This window comes from Crocodylus siamensis, chromosome 5 (assembly GCF_052110815.1).
Source record: "Crocodylus siamensis isolate JL-2025a chromosome 5, ASM5211081v1, whole genome shotgun sequence".
Classification (NCBI taxonomy): Eukaryota; Metazoa; Chordata; order Crocodylia; family Crocodylidae; genus Crocodylus; species Crocodylus siamensis.
Genome location: NC_143399.1, coordinates 113289290 through 113306029, shown reverse-complemented (window position 1 = coordinate 113306029; position 16740 = coordinate 113289290). Strand labels below are relative to the sequence as shown.

General features: G+C 39.6%; 1 protein-coding gene across 2 annotated transcripts in view; it reads left to right on the top strand.

Annotated features, from left to right (window-relative positions):
- The window catches only part of RAMP3 (receptor activity modifying protein 3), a 97610-nt gene that overhangs the window by 11541 nt on the left and 69329 nt on the right, over positions 1–16740 (top strand). The window contains exon 2 of one of the 2 annotated variants that reach the window (XM_090049963.1): positions 16650–16679. The exons of the other annotated variant lie outside the window; for it this stretch is intronic. Within the exon in view, the coding sequence (XP_089906089.1) occupies positions 16650–16679 (30 nt within the window). The remainder of the gene's footprint in view (positions 1–16649; positions 16680–16740) is intronic. 2 annotated transcript variants of the gene reach the window in all.

Sequence of the window (16740 nt, the reverse complement as noted above, 5' to 3'; positions counted from 1 at the left end):
GCCGGTCGGTGGTGCACTCAGAACACACACAACATTTATCGATTAAGTTCGCCGTCTTATATGGGCGCGGTTCGTGGCGCCCCAAAACAATTACAATAGTAACATCAAAGATCACAGATCACCATAACAAATATAATAATAATGAAAAAGTTTGAAATATTGCGAGAATTACCAAAATGTGACACAGACACGAAGTGAGCAAATGCTGTTGGAAAAATGGCGCTGATGGAAAAATGGCACCAATAGACTTGCTCGACGCAGGGTTGCCACAAACCTTCAATTTGTAAAAAATGCAATATCTGCGAAGCACAATAAAGTGAAGCGCAATAAAACGAGGTAAGCCTGTATTCACTTTTGATTCCTGAAATGCAGCCACGTGCTGGGGGATGCTAGAACATGCCTCTCTGCTCACCTGGAGCAGACAGCTTGGTTCAAGGCAGGCTTGCCCACCCTGCAAGGTGATGGGGGAGGGGATTGTGGAGGAGGTGCAAAGCATCCTGGGTGCAAAGCATGCTGAGTTAACTTGGAATCGTGAGGGGATCTGGAAGAGACGTTCAATAAACTGATTTAGTCTAAACCACTTACGTCTGATACTACATCCATTCATTTTTATCTTAAACTGCTTCAGCCATTTTGAAAGCAATTTATGTGCACTGAACTTCTGTTGTGTTGCAGATTTGAACTAGTTTCCGATTACTTATACCAGTTTGTGTCATTTCTGTCCTGAGCCTTTCTCACCTCACAATCAACCCCTGCATAGATCCACATGTAATCCTTCCCTATTCTCTGAATTATAGTCAGTTTAGTTTTCCTCTTAACAGAGCTCTTTCTGTCCCTAGCAAGACGGGTCAGAATTTGCACTATGTTGGTTTTTGCATTCAATAAGCCATGCATATGCATAAAATATATAACAGTAATTGCATTCTTAATATTAATGGAGCAGTAAGGTTGTGCAGATAATATAGAAAATTAAATTGGGAAATGAAAATGAAGTCTTTTACATACAAGCCCTATCACAACACACACACAGCCTCTCCTATTCTTGATTTACTGTTAAATGACTATACATTTTCAAACATAAGAGTGTGTGCCAGATTGAAAACTCAAATATATCTGATGTATCTCCTTTTCCATTTTGATCAGTGGGTGGGTTAGAATGGATTTTTATCCCAACAAACCACCCTGCATAATTAGCTAACTCTGGTGTGTGTATTGGCAGTGGTACATCTACTAAAATGTGCAAACAGCTGCTACAAAATATACAGCAATGAAAAATGGAGCTGGAATAGCCATCAGCCTGTCTCTCTCCTACAGCTGTGACGGTGTAAATCAGAAATAATTCTATTACAGCTAATGGCAGCATAAAAGTCATCTCAGAGGACAATCAGGTCAGGCAAGACTTTTGACTTTCCTATATTTTTTTTAATTTTCTGAATTAATTATTAACATATATGCTTGAGTTCTTCATTTAATTATTTTTTAAAGTAGAAAAATGTTCTGTGTTTAAGAATGCTACCATTTAGACACAGATTTTCAAAGGGATTTAAGGAAATCAGATATTCAACTCCAGATCTGTGGTAGCATTATGACTGTAAAGCAAAACAGGGAGAATGTGAAGTGTAATGTCAAAGGTTGAACCTTTGCTGATCTGCTAAGTATCCTAGCTGTTGGTTTGTAGGCATGCTTAAATATTGTTTTTTGTTTGTTAGTTTATCCAGTTGTTTCATATTTTATCACATAAGCAATTTTCATCAGAGAAATTATGGATATCCTTCAATACGAATGTATTAGTGAGGGACATGGTAGATTCTCCAGTTTTTAAATCAACCCTAGATATGCCTTTTAAAATATGTGCTACAGCTTAATTAGAAGTTCTGGTACTGGTGCACTATTACTGAATGAATACATTGGACTGCGTATGCAAGAGGTGAGAGATGATCATAAATAACTTCCAATTTTAAAATACATAACTTTATGGATTTTCAAAGTTCAGTCATTTTTTGTTTTGGGAGGAAAGAATAGTTTATGGTGGGAAGATCTCCTTTCATATTTCTCATTCTGCAGCCTCATAACTGAGAAATGGGGCATGGGGGGTGGAGAGCACATTTTCTTCTTTCAGTTAAAAACAACAACAACAACAACAAAAGCACTTGGCTGACACTAAGCATGGAAAATTTCAGTCCTGGAAGAATATTTCTGAGCAAGTGAAAGCAGAGACATTTAGAGAGACCATTTTGCAAGCTCACGGATGGAAGTTGTACCAAACAAACCCTTGCACTGTAGGTGGGAGGGAATAAATATCATGGCTCAGATTGTGTCAGCAATTTTAATGCACGTTTTTAAGCTGAAACTTCTTAGCACAACACCAAGGAATCAGAGAACTTGTGGAATAATTCTATCTGGAAGCAGTCAAGGCTGAATTCAAGCACGTACTCTTGGGGATGCAGACTTATTAGAAGTCTACTGCAACAGTGCAAGGAGTATGGTTACTTGAAAAATAAGCAGTCAGTTCCAGCCTTACTATCTGTGCCCCAGCTGTGAAGCACGAGTTTTTAGTTTAGGTGGGAGTAACACAATAATGCAATTGGTTCAAGTGCTTTTTTTCAAAATAAAATATACTTTTGCTTGTTATTTTGTTAGTTCTATGCAGACTTTTAGCACAACCAGAAAAAGTTGGGTTTTTTTTAACCCCTTCCCTCCCCCTGAAATTCTGCAATTGATTTAACTGTTTCACCTGTACTTGTGCCTTCCGCTGGTTTAAGAAAAAGGCCAATTTGCAGGCTGCTTGGGCAGTCCATAAAGCAAAGTTGCTGTGTAGTAATTACAGCATTTGATCACACTGGTTTAGATCAAGGGTCCACAACTGCTCCCTGGGTCTTCCAAAGAGTTTGGTATAGAGAGCAGATGTTTCTTTGTTTCAGCTAACTTTTATGAGGTGAAGTGTATGGAAATAGGGCTTCTTATGCACTTTCACTGAGATTGGGTTACCTCTAGGGATCTAGTGGAAGAACTGTGGTTTCTTGTTTCTCATACAGTGTTTCCTTTTTTTTTTGTTTCCCATACATGTTCACTGGCATACCCTGAACCCAGCCCTTGTTTCCCACAGTTTCCAATGTGACTGTAGCTGATCTGAATAACTACTTCTTGTACTTGACCTGGGTGGTGTCAAGCATGGTACATATAAATCAAAAAACAAAACAAACACAACCCCTATCCCCCCAAAACAAAACAAACACAACCCCTATCCCCCCAAAATCTAAGCAATGTCTCCAAAATCAGAGGTGAAACCACAAACTATGTTCTTGTTCCTGTAAGTGTAAGTATGTTCAACTGTGAATGCCCTTGTTTTTACTTCTCTGAGCTGTAAATATAAACATTTGTAGTGTTGTTCTCTGGTGTGAAGATAATGAAGCAGAGAAAAAATGCAACAAGTTTAACTCTTCCACCTGGAAAACCTTTTTTCCTATAATGCAGTTTTCACCATTTTCAATGAACTAGTGATATTTTCAGAAACATAAACATCTTGTCAATTAGGCTCAGTTATTTTGTTTATGCTTGGCTCCACTTTTGTGCAGATGTGTTAATTCATTTTCAGATGTGGTCACTTAAAGAGAAGTTGATTGTGTGAAATTTGCATCGCTTTCCCCAGGTATGTTAGGATGTATAGTTTGAAGTGGATATTAGTATAGTCCTTTGGATAAAGATCTATTTTTGTATTTATTTATGAAGCATCATACACATCTGCTGCCTGATTTGTACAAAAGTAAACTGTATGCCAATTTGTGTTTGGGACCTTGCTATTCTGTAGCAGTTGTCACTGCCACAGTAAAACAGTCATTATGCCATAATGTCTTGTAAAATCGTATGTTGCCTGTCCACTTCAAATTGAGGAACATGAATGAAAAGCTTGAACACTTTTTTAAAACCCTCAGAAGACGTCATTCTTCTTGATACAGATGGAAGTAATTGAAATCACACTGACAGCAAGAAACCTAATCTGTTATTGGTTAGTAACAAAGTGTACAGGCTGTAATATTGGGAGTAGATAATATGGGTGGTGGGTTTCTTGCCTAGTCAGATAAGGGAAAAAACATTTTCCCAGGTCTCCTTTGACAACAGGATCTGGATTTAAAGCCTCTGTTTGTCAGGGGAAAGAAGAACTTAAAATGTCTTAAGTGTCACATGCCTAAAACACTTCCTCAGGAGGGAGTGTGCTTTGACCCTCCTATGTGAAACCCACAGGGGTCATTTCCCCTTCCCAGGGTTATAACAAAAAGGCACTAGACTTTCCCATGCAGTTCCAGTGATTTAAAATTCATGGTTGCCCCAGGGGACTACTATTGTACCTGTCATTCACAGGTGTATATAGATGCTGAGTTAAGCATTAACTTGTGCTAATCTTGTTTCCTTATTATAGGTAAATCTTATGGCATACTACATTTTCTATTGTCTTAGATAGCTGGGTTGCAATGACGAGCATCCACTTGAGAAAAAAAATACTCAATACTCTTCTTAGTAAGTCAGTAACAAAGTTTCAGTTGTTAGACTAAGGGTTGTATACTTTCTTAGTAATCAGAGTTCTGCTCACAGACTGAGGACTTCCACTGAGATAATAGAGATAGCTGGCATTTTTTGTAATAAACCTTAGCTAAGATGTTGCCTCTCTTCTTTTTCCTGTACCTTAACTATAGTATTACAGAGTAGTCATGCCTCACATGCCCTTGGTAGCAGAGGTATAACAAGCCTGTACGTTAGAGGCAGCAGCAGCAACGGTGGCTGGGCTGGTAGCAGTGATAGCTCCCAATCTTGCAGCCCTTTTAAGTCAGCACTCGGGCCTGGTGGCTTGCACACCCACTGCTAGTTATGCTACTGCCTTTTAGTTGCGGATGTATGTTTGCTTTAAAATGCATCACTTATTCTGTTTCTTTGAGACAGAAGGAGTAATGCAAGGATCCCAGTACAGGACTGGGAAGTAGGAATCCAGTATTCTAAATCTGACTTTGACTCTTATCTGAGATCTTGTGCAGATCACTTGCCAATTCAGCCTTCACTTCCGATTGTAAAGAGGGAAGAACACTAACATCTCACAACAGCGTGGTAAAGTTGAACAAGTTTAAATGTCATCACAATAAAATATGATTTGCACCCATTTTATTTTGAGATATAGTTTGAAATTATAATTAGGTACATACTTGACTTTCTTACTAAAGTAAATGCATCGTGATGTGGGCTTGTGGAAAACTCTGTACTCCACATACCCATGAAGAGGGTCTGTTGCAGCTGCTAGGCCTGTATAAAGAAATGGGTTGGATTTTTTTCTAGACCTTTTTTGATTGCCTTTAATAGATTTGTATTTTATCATCTGCTGACTGGCTTAGTTATCAGGAACTCTGTAGGGATGGCCCTAAAAAGATCCAGAGAGCACTACAGGCTCCTGTTCATGCTGTTAGAAGTTCTCTTTTAAGTAGTTTCTGATCCCATAAGCCCTGCTATAAGCTCTGTTATAATTTTGAAACAAATGGATATTTTTCCTTCTTGTAAGAGTGTTCTTCCATAGGCATGGCTTGAGCTGCAGTTACCAGCAGGAGAGAATCTCTCTGGAAATGAATCTGTATAATCCTATGTGACATCCATTCAAGAACAAGAAGAGGGTTTACTGCAGGTGATTGATACTGATACTAAGACTTGTTTGCTTACCATGAAGAGATGAGTGTATTGTAAAGATTGTCACTTTCTGTTCCTTTCAGCAAAAAGAACCCAACTTAATCTAAATTGTAAGAATACAGAAACATTGTGATGGAAAATTAATTTAACATCTCAGGGTAAACCACACTACTTCCATTACAAAATTGATAGAAATTTTGTATCTAGAACTCTATATTTGGTTTTGGTCTACAACAGTAGCATTAAGTGAAAAACATTCATTTCAAGTAAAGAATCAGAAAACCTATTTAGGGACTTTAAATGATGTATTAGTTGTTCAGAAATTGTGAAGCATTGTTTATATAGGGCCAACGGTGCTTTAAAAATGAGTGTTAGGACAGTGTTTCTGGCCTGAAGAGCTCACAGTTGAAGTATGACTTCAGAGTAATTGGTATGCTTCTGGGTGGCCTCAGAAAGAGTTGGCAAGGCAAAACTGACTGGGAAACTTTACTCCTGGTAATGTTGCTTGTTGAGTTGCATTGGTGGTTGGAATGGGAAGTGTTTACATTGTTCCATCCATGCTTACCTGCTTAGTGAAAGGAGACCCCTAGGGTTCATGGTTGTTAACCTACCTACATTTCCAAACCAATTCAATTGTTATAACGATGATATAATATGGGACTAAATCTGATTGTTGGATCCAAATATTAATCTGTATCAACCTAATATTGTAGTTTTTCATACCATTTATAAAGGGATAGATATGATTGCATGAAGTCCATAAAAAAGCAAATGTCAGAGCAAGATAGTTTCTCATTTTCAACTCCAGAAAACTCTTCCTGGATGAGAGGGGGAATCTTTTTTTATTAACTTCCAGCTCCTGCTTTAGCTAGCCCCACCCCTCCCCTTGCCACCACAGCATCCTCAAACTGGCAATGCTATTTCTGGTTGCACTCTTTTCATGGAGTCTAGAAACAATTAACTCCAATAAACCAAGGTGAGGATCTAGTCCATTTGTTCCCCGAGAACTTCCACTCCTATTTAGCACAAACTCCTCCCTACTGGAATTTTTTGCATCTGTTTAAGAGGCCGATTCAAATGAAAGTGAGAGCTTGCATCTCACTACTTCTGAGGTGGGATTGTCCTGACTGAAGCCCCCTAAACCCTTGCTGGGAATAAATGTATCCTAATCCAGACTGTTGTCTATTGTGGTGCAGCTTTGAAGTAAAGTTTGGGGATAGGCTGAGCAGATGGGGAACATGAAGAGATTACTATGCTTCTCTCCCAGGTTTTCTTAATCTTTCCCTTTTTGTTGTTGCTTAATCCTTAAATGTAGAAATATGTTTCTGGGGCTATTTTAAATTGTGCCTGTATTTCTTTCATGCACTATATTTATTGTGGCTTCTGTTTATTCCTTGTATCCTTCCTTTGTGTTGCTTTCCTTTTACTGCCCAGATCTGTGAACTAAATTTACCTCATTTCCTCTGTGGCTTTCACACTACATTATGATTGTTCTCTCTCTTTTTCCCCTTAACAGTCTGCTGTTACAAAGGACAAACATATAATGGAAAATTAGGAGCAGTGAGAATAAAAGCTGACCTTTTGAACCATACACATGCACTTAGAGCTAGGGTTATTAAGAGGATGCCAGGTGGGAGTCAACCATGTTGTAGTGACAATGTCATTTTTTTCAGCTAATACTAACAGTAGCCTCCAGATCTGTCAAAAATAAGGATGTTTGAGATTAATTTTCTTTGACAGGCTGTCTCAGAACCTCCTCCACATGAATTTATTAGATCAAATTCTTTGTTATCTAGGAGAGAGGATCTTTATAGAGCCCATTTCTCAAAGGTTGATTTGCTGTTGCACACATCTACTTGTATGTGCATATATATATGAATATGAAGATACCAAGCCCACAATGTGTGTACTCCAGTCAGGTAATTTACAGGTAAATGGCCAGCTGACCACTGCCATTCCTCTGACATCACCTGCTATTTCATCATAACTTAGACACTAATTCTTCAGTGGCATCTGCCCAGTAGGCCACCACTGAAGTCCACAGTTGCTCTGTGCAAACACTGAATTTTGTTTGCTCAAAACCATTTCCTAGGATTGAGCTCTCAGGATGTTTATACACATGCTCTGGGAGGTGGTGGTGATGGGGAGGGGGCCCTTTAATTAGAGTGGCTCTGAATGCTGCTCTAACTAAAGCATCTGGAGTGTCACATGTATCAGCATCCCTGTGCTGAAAAATGGTGGCAGAGGCACTTTAACTGAAACTCACTGAACAAGCTTTAGTTAAAGTGCCCCCACCACCATTTTTCAGCATGGGGATGCTGATTCATGTGATGTTGGAGTTTGCTGGAGTACAGTAATTACCACGTTTCCACAGACTCTGCTCTGACGTGCTGCAATTATAGCGCATCGGAGCAGTCTCGATGTATGTGTATTGGCACCCTCAGAGAATAAAATTTTCAGGGCTTGGACAGTGGACCCGGTTCAGCACTGATGTGCTCCTTTTGTTTACATCAAAGCAAAACTGAAGTTAACATCAGGCTTTTGTCCTCACCTGTTTTTGTAAAGCGTTGTAGACTTCAGTGGTACTTTTTAGGGGTAATTAAGGTCAAGACTTCACTAGTTCAGTTTTGAGTTAGTTTTGAACTCTTCATCATAGAAGCAAGCAGTTTTCAATCAAACCTCTATATTTTTGATTCCCATCTCAAATTCTAAGACAGCTCTCACTTTTCCATTGAGTTACATTTACACCAAAGACCAGCCAGAAACTATTAGTTGAAAACCTTTGCCCACAGCAAAGCCTGAAATCATGCTGTGACCAGGCTCCACTTATCAGAGCAGAGTGCTGATGATTTCTCAGCAGATCAGCATCTTTAAAGAGACAAAGTGAAAGAAACACAGCACTGGCATTTCAAGCTGGTTCTTCACACCAAAGAAAGAAGCTTGATTCATACTAAAGTGTACAGTATTGCTTCTGAGTGTTATACTGGCAGCACAGATGTGCCTGTAATAGTCATTAATCATTATAATGCAATCCAGTAAAAGAGCACATGCAAGGAAGTATGCCTTGATATTACTGAAATTATACCCTACTACTGGGACTTAAAATAGTATAAAGATGTGGTAACATAAACTGAAGTGAGAACTCGTTTGGCTTTGGGTTCTTTATGAACCTTTAACTTAGCTTAGGTTCATAAGTTTTTTCAGTAAAACAAGTTCAGGTTTCATGTCAGACCTTTCCTCCCACAAAGTGCCAGGCAGAATTTAATGGATCAGGCAGAAGCAAGGGTATTTTGGTTTGATGGACACTTTAGGCAATGACTTTTGGTATCCTTCAGTTGTCAACATAAACTCCTATACAAAATGGTTTCACTGCAGATGCTTGGGTATTTTTCTAGTAAACACTAAATTCTTATGAAAGGTTGGAAATACATTTTTTCCTTTAAACCTAGCCAGCCTTATAAGGGCTTTCCCACACTACCTTGTTCTTTACATGAGCGCTGACACTGCAGCGTTGAAGAATTTATTCAGAATTCCTTTTTTGATAAGCTTGGGCAGGTGTTTTCATTGCTTTAGTGTCTCTCAGATTGTGCTGTTTGTCTCTTGTGAGGTTAGTCAATCTGTCCTTCCCTCTGAACTAGATTCACAAATTCCCTGATCATGACTTTCAAAAGCAACTAGTCTATTATATTTGAATAAGGCTGTCCAACATCTAAGCCACCAGGGGCCATGTGTCACAGGGCCTGCATGCCATGTGGGCCACACCAGGCTTTCTGCATGGATGGTTATTACCCTAACCACAATGCTTTCCCCCCACTTGCTGCATTATGTGGATGCAATCTCCCCCATCTCCCCATTCAGCCGCAATCCCCCACCCACTCCTTTTCCCTGGACATGGCCCCTGATTCACCATCAGATCTCCATATTGACAAACTGCCCCACCCTCTAAGGTGAAGATAAGAAGTGGCAGCTAGAGAAGGGAGGGGGAAGCCTGGTGAGTCTGGCTGCTGTTGCAGCTGGAGTGATGAGGAAAGCAGGGACCAGGGGAGAGCCTAGAGGGCTGAACATGAAGCCCGTCAGCTGCCAGTTGTACGGCCCGGTAGTAGAACTTGAGTGCCTAAAACCCAAGTATAACAGGAATGCCCATTTTTTTAGGCGTCTGGCCCTTAGAGTAGGGTCTAAAACCCTGTGTTAGATATATAGGTTCCATGTACATGGAGAGAGTTTAGCACTTGAGAATGGGATTCAAGTAGGGTGGCCATCATAGAGGACATTCTGGTTTTCTGCTACTTTGTCCTCTGTCCTCTGTTGATATGAAACCGGGCACCTTTATGTCCTCTATTTTTCTCTTGTACAGAGGACAATTGAACTCTTCTCTATGATGGCCACCCTAGATTCAAGATGGCCATCACAATAAACAAGGCCTAGCTAGTAGGAATCTCTGAGAACAGAGAAGTGTCTGAAAACCCTGCCCTTTTCTGAAATGTAAGCACCTGAGTCATAGTTGCAGAGATGCAGCTCCACCCAGTTTTCACAACCTGGAATCCTCTTTTGAGGGCAGGTGCCCACAGCTAATCCTCTATGGCAGTGGTTCTCAACCTTTTTTGTACCAGGACCCATTTGTAAACATTGATGACCAGTCCTGACCCAGTGCCCCTCACTCCTTACTTGCTGCCCCCCTGCTGTGAGCTGCCAGTTGTATGGCCCAGCCCCTGAGTGTGTGGGACAGGAGGTGGGTGTGTGGGCTGGTGGGGGTATGTGGGAGCGTGGGGGGGGCCCAAATAAGCCCTTGCAGGCTGGAACTCTGCTAGCCAGCAAGGGAAAAGCTACAGTTTCCCACATTTTTCTCTTTTAAAGGAGAATCCATTTTTAAAGTTTGTTCATGACCCCTTCATATGTTATTGCAACCCAGTTTTGGGTCATGGGTCACAGCTTGGGTTGAGAAACACTGCTCTAAGGGACTGAGCGGGTCTTGTTGTTTTCTATGAAAACATGGAGGACATATAGTGATGACTTTATTTCTATACTAACTTGGTCAGTAGAGCTTTCATGAAGATTCAATTCCCTTCTCAGCCTGAGGGGATTCCAGCTTGCCTCATCTCCCAAGGAGAGTGTCTTAACAACTGGGCTATAGGCTAGGCTGAGTGAAGGCACTCTCCTACTGAAGGTGGAGCACTGAGCAGCCAAGACTGAAAGAGAGATAGGACCAGAGGGAAGGAAGAGAAGGGACTATGCCTATCCTGGCATTGCTCAGGCATTTTATCTACTGGTTGTTTAATGTCAAATACATAAACAGTCCTAGCAGGGTGGCCATCATGGAGGAGATTCCGGTTTTCTGCTACTCTGTTCTCTGTCCTCTATTAATATGAAACCCAATGCCTTTATATGTCGGGTCTCTTGAAGAGAAAAATAGAGGACATAAAGGTGTCCAGTTTCACAACAATAGAGGACAGAGGACAACCGGACTGTCCTCTATGATGGCTACACTAAGTCCTAGGGGTATCATGTTGTCACAATGCAAGGTCATGTGGTTTCTGTGCTGTGAATATGCATCCAATAAGCTTGTCAAACAATTGATATTTGATGAACGTTTGGTTACAACCAACTGGTAGCTGTTCAGAATCACTGACCTAGGCATAAGCAAACTGTTGACATTCTCAGATGTGAGACAGAACATGATAGCATAATTATTAGTAGCCTGATGAAGATTTGCCTCTCACTACACCAAAGGCACACCTGCTAGCACAAATCTAAAGATATCAGATGCTCTGCAGACCTAGCCTGACTCGTGATTTCATTTTAGAATAATGTGGCTGAAGGAGCTATATAAAATATGCACATTTTGGGCTCAGAATTACTTCTGAAGAGGGAAGCAGGGCTGTTTCTCAAGGATCAGCTGAGCCATACTGCAAAATGATAAGCAAAATAATTGCTATGAACATTTCAGAGAGAGACATCTGTTAAATTGTTTTTAGTCTCTTTTCTCCCCAGGCTGACACCATGACACCGTCCATTGCTTATTCCTTGTACCATAGGTTTTTGTGCTTCTAACTTGACTGCCAAGATGCCTTTTTTCTTGGCCACCACCCTAGGTATGTCATAATGCACTGCTACTCAGAGATACACAAGCTAGTTCTGAACAAGTAAGGTCAGATGCTGAATGCAATTTAACTGCCTCAGTGCAGTCTTCCACCTGGGCTTATATACCCTGATTATCATCAAGATCCCATAGAGAACTCTTTAAAACTATGCTACTTTTGGGACTCAAGATAGTTTGAGTATCTCTACAGGGTATTGCCTTGTGTTATGCAGAAATACACACTGTTGTAATGGTAGACTGTCTGCCAGCCCTGAAGGGCTTCTTGTTCTTCTTGTGTCACTACACCACATTTGACCATTTTGTTACACATGTTTGTGCCCGTTTATTGTACTTCTTGTTTAGTAAACTGCATCCTTGCTGCCTATGTGGGAACTTGTGTTAGGACATATGATCATAATCAGTTTTCATTTCTCTGAGCTTCTTCCAGTTGTCTCTTTGGTCTGTTGCGTGTCTAATCTATTTAGCATGCTTGTGTTAAATTATCATTCTGGCTTATCTCTGTCTAGGGACTATTATCTTCATGCTGTTGGTAACTAGACTCAAAGAGCAACTTAAAATAATTGTTTAGGTGCAGCTGTTGGATTGTAGAAGCATTGGTGATGTGAAGTAGGTCAAAATAAGCAGTCATGATGATGCAAAATGCCTGATACCCAGGCTGTACTGGAAGAAGGGCTAAATTTAAGTCATCCAGTGGTGCCCAGATGATGAGTGAAAGTCTGTGGTGAGATGATATAGCTGGGGTTCCTGAAAAATGAATTCAGATATCTGCTGAGTATGCTCTGACTGTGGCCCTGAAGTCACAATTTATAGTTTCCTTTTCTCATTGAAGACAGTGGTGCAATCATTGCTGCCTCTTTCCTCAAGATGATTCTCTCTGGGATGCAGGCATTGGTACAAAAGCTGGCAGAACACCTCTAGTTCAGTAACTTAGTGTTTGCATGTTCCCTACAGTTTTACTCCATTGATAAATTGAGCCAAAAATGGAGCAATTCTCATGGAATGCTCATCTGATGTAAATCACTGCAATTCAATTGTAGGCAATGAAACTATGACAACTTAACTCAGAAGAGAATCTGTCCTAGTCTTACTAGCTTTTAGAGCACCTAGGATCTACCCTCAGGCTATTTCAAGGGATGAAAAAAATCTTTATATAACTCAGATAGGTCCAGGGAACCTGTTTCGGTTATGAGAGCTGCTTTAGTCTGCCTTCTGGATTTGCAGGGATGCCCAGAACCTCTTTAACCTTGGATACAATGGCCATATTCTGGGCATGCTGCTTATGCTCGGACTTGCAAAAAAGTGTCTCAATAGGGCATGAGGTGTCTCTATTTTCTGTATGGTAGCAAGGACAGTGGAGTGCTGGTCTGAACTATGGCTCATCAGTGCTACAGTAATTCACAGAGATAAATAATAGAGGAATTATCCCCTGTCTGGATCCAATACTTTTAGAGTTCCTTTGGCCACTCTGTTACCTGATATGAAGATGCCAGAGCATAGGTGAGGTGCTTAAGAGTTTTGTATGCCTTTGGTGTATGAAAATATATAACAATTCTTGTAAATATACAATCATGACTTACAATTGATACAAGTTCTCTGCAACAATAAATCTTTATATGTACTTTAAAAGAAAAAAGATGGCCACGTAATTCTTGTAAATGGAAGCCTGCATACAGAACAGAGGTATTTAATCTTTAAATACTTAAAGAGGGTCAAATGAAGTGTTTTGAAATGCCTCATATTTAGAACAAAAATTTAAAAAATAATCTATGGCACATTACAGACCTTGACAAATCATCAATAGCCATTGCCCTACAATCATATCCCATCAAACTCTGATCCTGATTACTCTTACAAGGAAAAATCACTGGCTGCAAACTGCCGTCTCAAAAATGAGATAGAAAACCAAGATCTTCATGGCCACTTGTGGTCATTAAATATCCTTTGGTACTTTTCTGTTCTTCAGTTAATGAGAAATCTGAGGGGAAAGCAATTTTTTTGGAGTGAGCCAGACAAATTTTGAATATTAATGCAGAGAAGCTACAGCATAGTATATACAGAATATTGCTGTAATGTCCTTTTTTGATAAAACCCTACATACACAAGCCAGATGAAACAAGAGATACGTCATATATTCTTTGGAGAATAATAAAAATCACTCAGGTGTGACAAATTTTTAGGGAAACTGAAAATATCAGAATAATTTGTCCTTTTGAACCTGCATAAAAAATAAAACTCATTATTGCAAAGTGGGTTTGGGAACATGACACCGCACCAACCCAAATGTCATTATAGGTTTATACAGTGACTGAGGTATGAATAATAGTGTCTCTAAAAAGGGTGTCAATACATAACGAAATTACACTTAAATATGAACTAGTTTTGGTGATACTATTCATTTGAAAGGTGAATTTTGCGTAATTTGTCCCTCTTGCCATATCCCAGAAATGGCCTTTCTTGCATAACGAAAGGTCATTGGAAAGGCCATAATGGTCCATCTCACCTTATCCTAGAAATGGCGTTTCTGGCATAATGAATGTACCAGGGGATTGGTACATTCACAACCTCTGCCACTGTGTGACACAAGATACCGGGCAAAATGGACCTATGGTCTGATCCAGTAAATGGCAATACTTATGTTCTTATCTTGAATTTTTATGTTACCCTGGGTCACTTTAGATAATAAATCCTGTAAGGTCTTCTATGGACAAGACGGAGTGCGAAATATGCAATAAGTGTGCAAATCTGGTGTCAGGATTTCACTCTTACTGTATGTGCTTTTTGAAGACATAATAATAAAAAATCCTTGTTTTGTTGTTCTCTTATTTGCTTATGTCTTTCTTCTGTTTTGCTCCTCTGCTGTGTTCTTTTACAACGCCTCTATGTCTTTTGACCCAAAACTCCCCCAGTCTTTTCTGTCCTGCTGCTGTACCCACCTCACTAACTCTCATTTCTATTGAATTTCTACAATGTTAATTGGTAACCACTTTAACTTGTGTTTGGATGCAGAGGAAATAAAAGCAGCTGCTGTGACTTCCTTTCAATGTGATTAAACTTGCAGCCAGCTCACATGATCAAAATAACCTCTTTTTCCATGTGTTGGTCCAAATAATAATGTTTGTGAATGCATCATATTTACTGCAGCATCTTCCACAGCTGCACTTTGCTTCTAGCTATGTATATGCTAAGTGCATTTAATGGAATTGATTGATTAAAGGACCTTTAAAGTTGAATACTCAACTTAGCCCTGACTAAAAGGACTGCCTGTTGAATCATACTTTGGGCCATCTGTCTATATCCTGTCACAAGTCTCACTTTTGTCCCTGGTTAAATCTTTTTCTTTAGGGAAATATCTGAAAATGTTGAAGGTAATGAAGGATGACCATCAGAAGTTGATCTGGGTGCTCATACTTCATGTGATGGTATTCAGACACTTTTTTTGTTGACAATATGTTTGAGAACAATCTTGTGAGACCCTTTGTATCACCTTTGACTAGCAATATGAGTAACATTTCCTTTTGTGTTATTGGCTGGGTTTATAATTAAAGTACAGGAATAAGAGTCAAGAAGCCTCCTTTATAATTGGCTTGGTTACAGTTATCCTAATGTGACACTGGAAAAAAGCCACTTAAACTCTCTGTGCCTCTGTTATCCAATCTGTGCAGTGTGGATAAATCTTTGTGTACTATTCCTGTCCTTTCTTTAAGTTAACTTGCTTCACAATGTTGTTGTGAGAATTCCTGTATTCATGACTGGAGAGTACTTGGAGTGCCTTCAATATGAACTGACAGAGCAAGATTTCCAAATTAAATGGACTTTGTGCAGTGAAATGTTCAGTTGTTTTATAGTGGGTAGTTTATCTTCCCCAGAAAACGGGGAATGGGCTTTTAAACTGATACGCATATCTCAACAATCAATAAAGAATATTATGAATGTAGCTTTTTAAAACTCCACAGGGAATTAATTTACTAATATGTTTAAGCCTTCTTGGCTTGAACTAGCCTGGAAAAATAAGTATTGTATTTCCAAGAGGGAGACAACTCTTAGGCTTTACAAATGAGCTCAAAACCTCATGTCTGGGTATAATCCAAGCATCTTGATATACCAGGGACTCCTGCTTTATAGAATTCTAGTACATTTTCATTCATTAGTATCTTGTATGCAAAGAATCTTGCACTTGACCATGACAGAAGGTTATTGCTTAGTAGGGCCTACATACTTTTCATAGACATTTGAGTAAAATGGTTCTTATAGAATGGACTAGGCCAGTATTAATGAAGGCAGAATTTGGATCTACATTATTTCCTGCAGAGCACACCCCACTCAATGGGCCTATAAAAGGTGTAAAGGGGGATCTGAAAGTACTCACTTGGAAAATAACTCATTTAGCTCCAGTGGATAGGTCTGCACCACAAAGTTTTGCCTGCAGAGTGTGAAAAAAATCATGCTCCCCCCTTTCTCCCAAAACGATGTAGCCATGTCAGCAAAACCCCTGGTATGGACACAGCTAAACTGACAAAACAGTGTTCCTGCTTCCTTGGATTATGTTGTTCAGTGAGATGGTATTGGCCGAAAATTTCAATATATTGGCATATTCTGTCTCTCCACTAGGGAGTTTTGCCAGCGTAGCACTAGGGCAGCAAAGGCTCTGTAGTGTAGATAAATCTTTACAGAGCCTGTATGATTTATATAAATTAAAAGATATATAGAAGGAGGTTCTTTTTTGAACAAATGGTAACCATGATTAAGTTGGATGGGCACCTGGAATGTTCTGTTGAATCATTAATTTGGTCAAGACATTGTTTCTAGCAGTACTCCCATTTTAATCATGTTGGAATAAAGCCATAACTTCTAATAAATCCTAATCAATCCCCTATTCTTTTTTTCCTAGTTAATCATCTAATGACACTTGGATTAGGAGGTGAGTTGTTCTTTTGTTTCTAAATATGAAACAGATATTATAGTTTGGTTAACGGTATTCC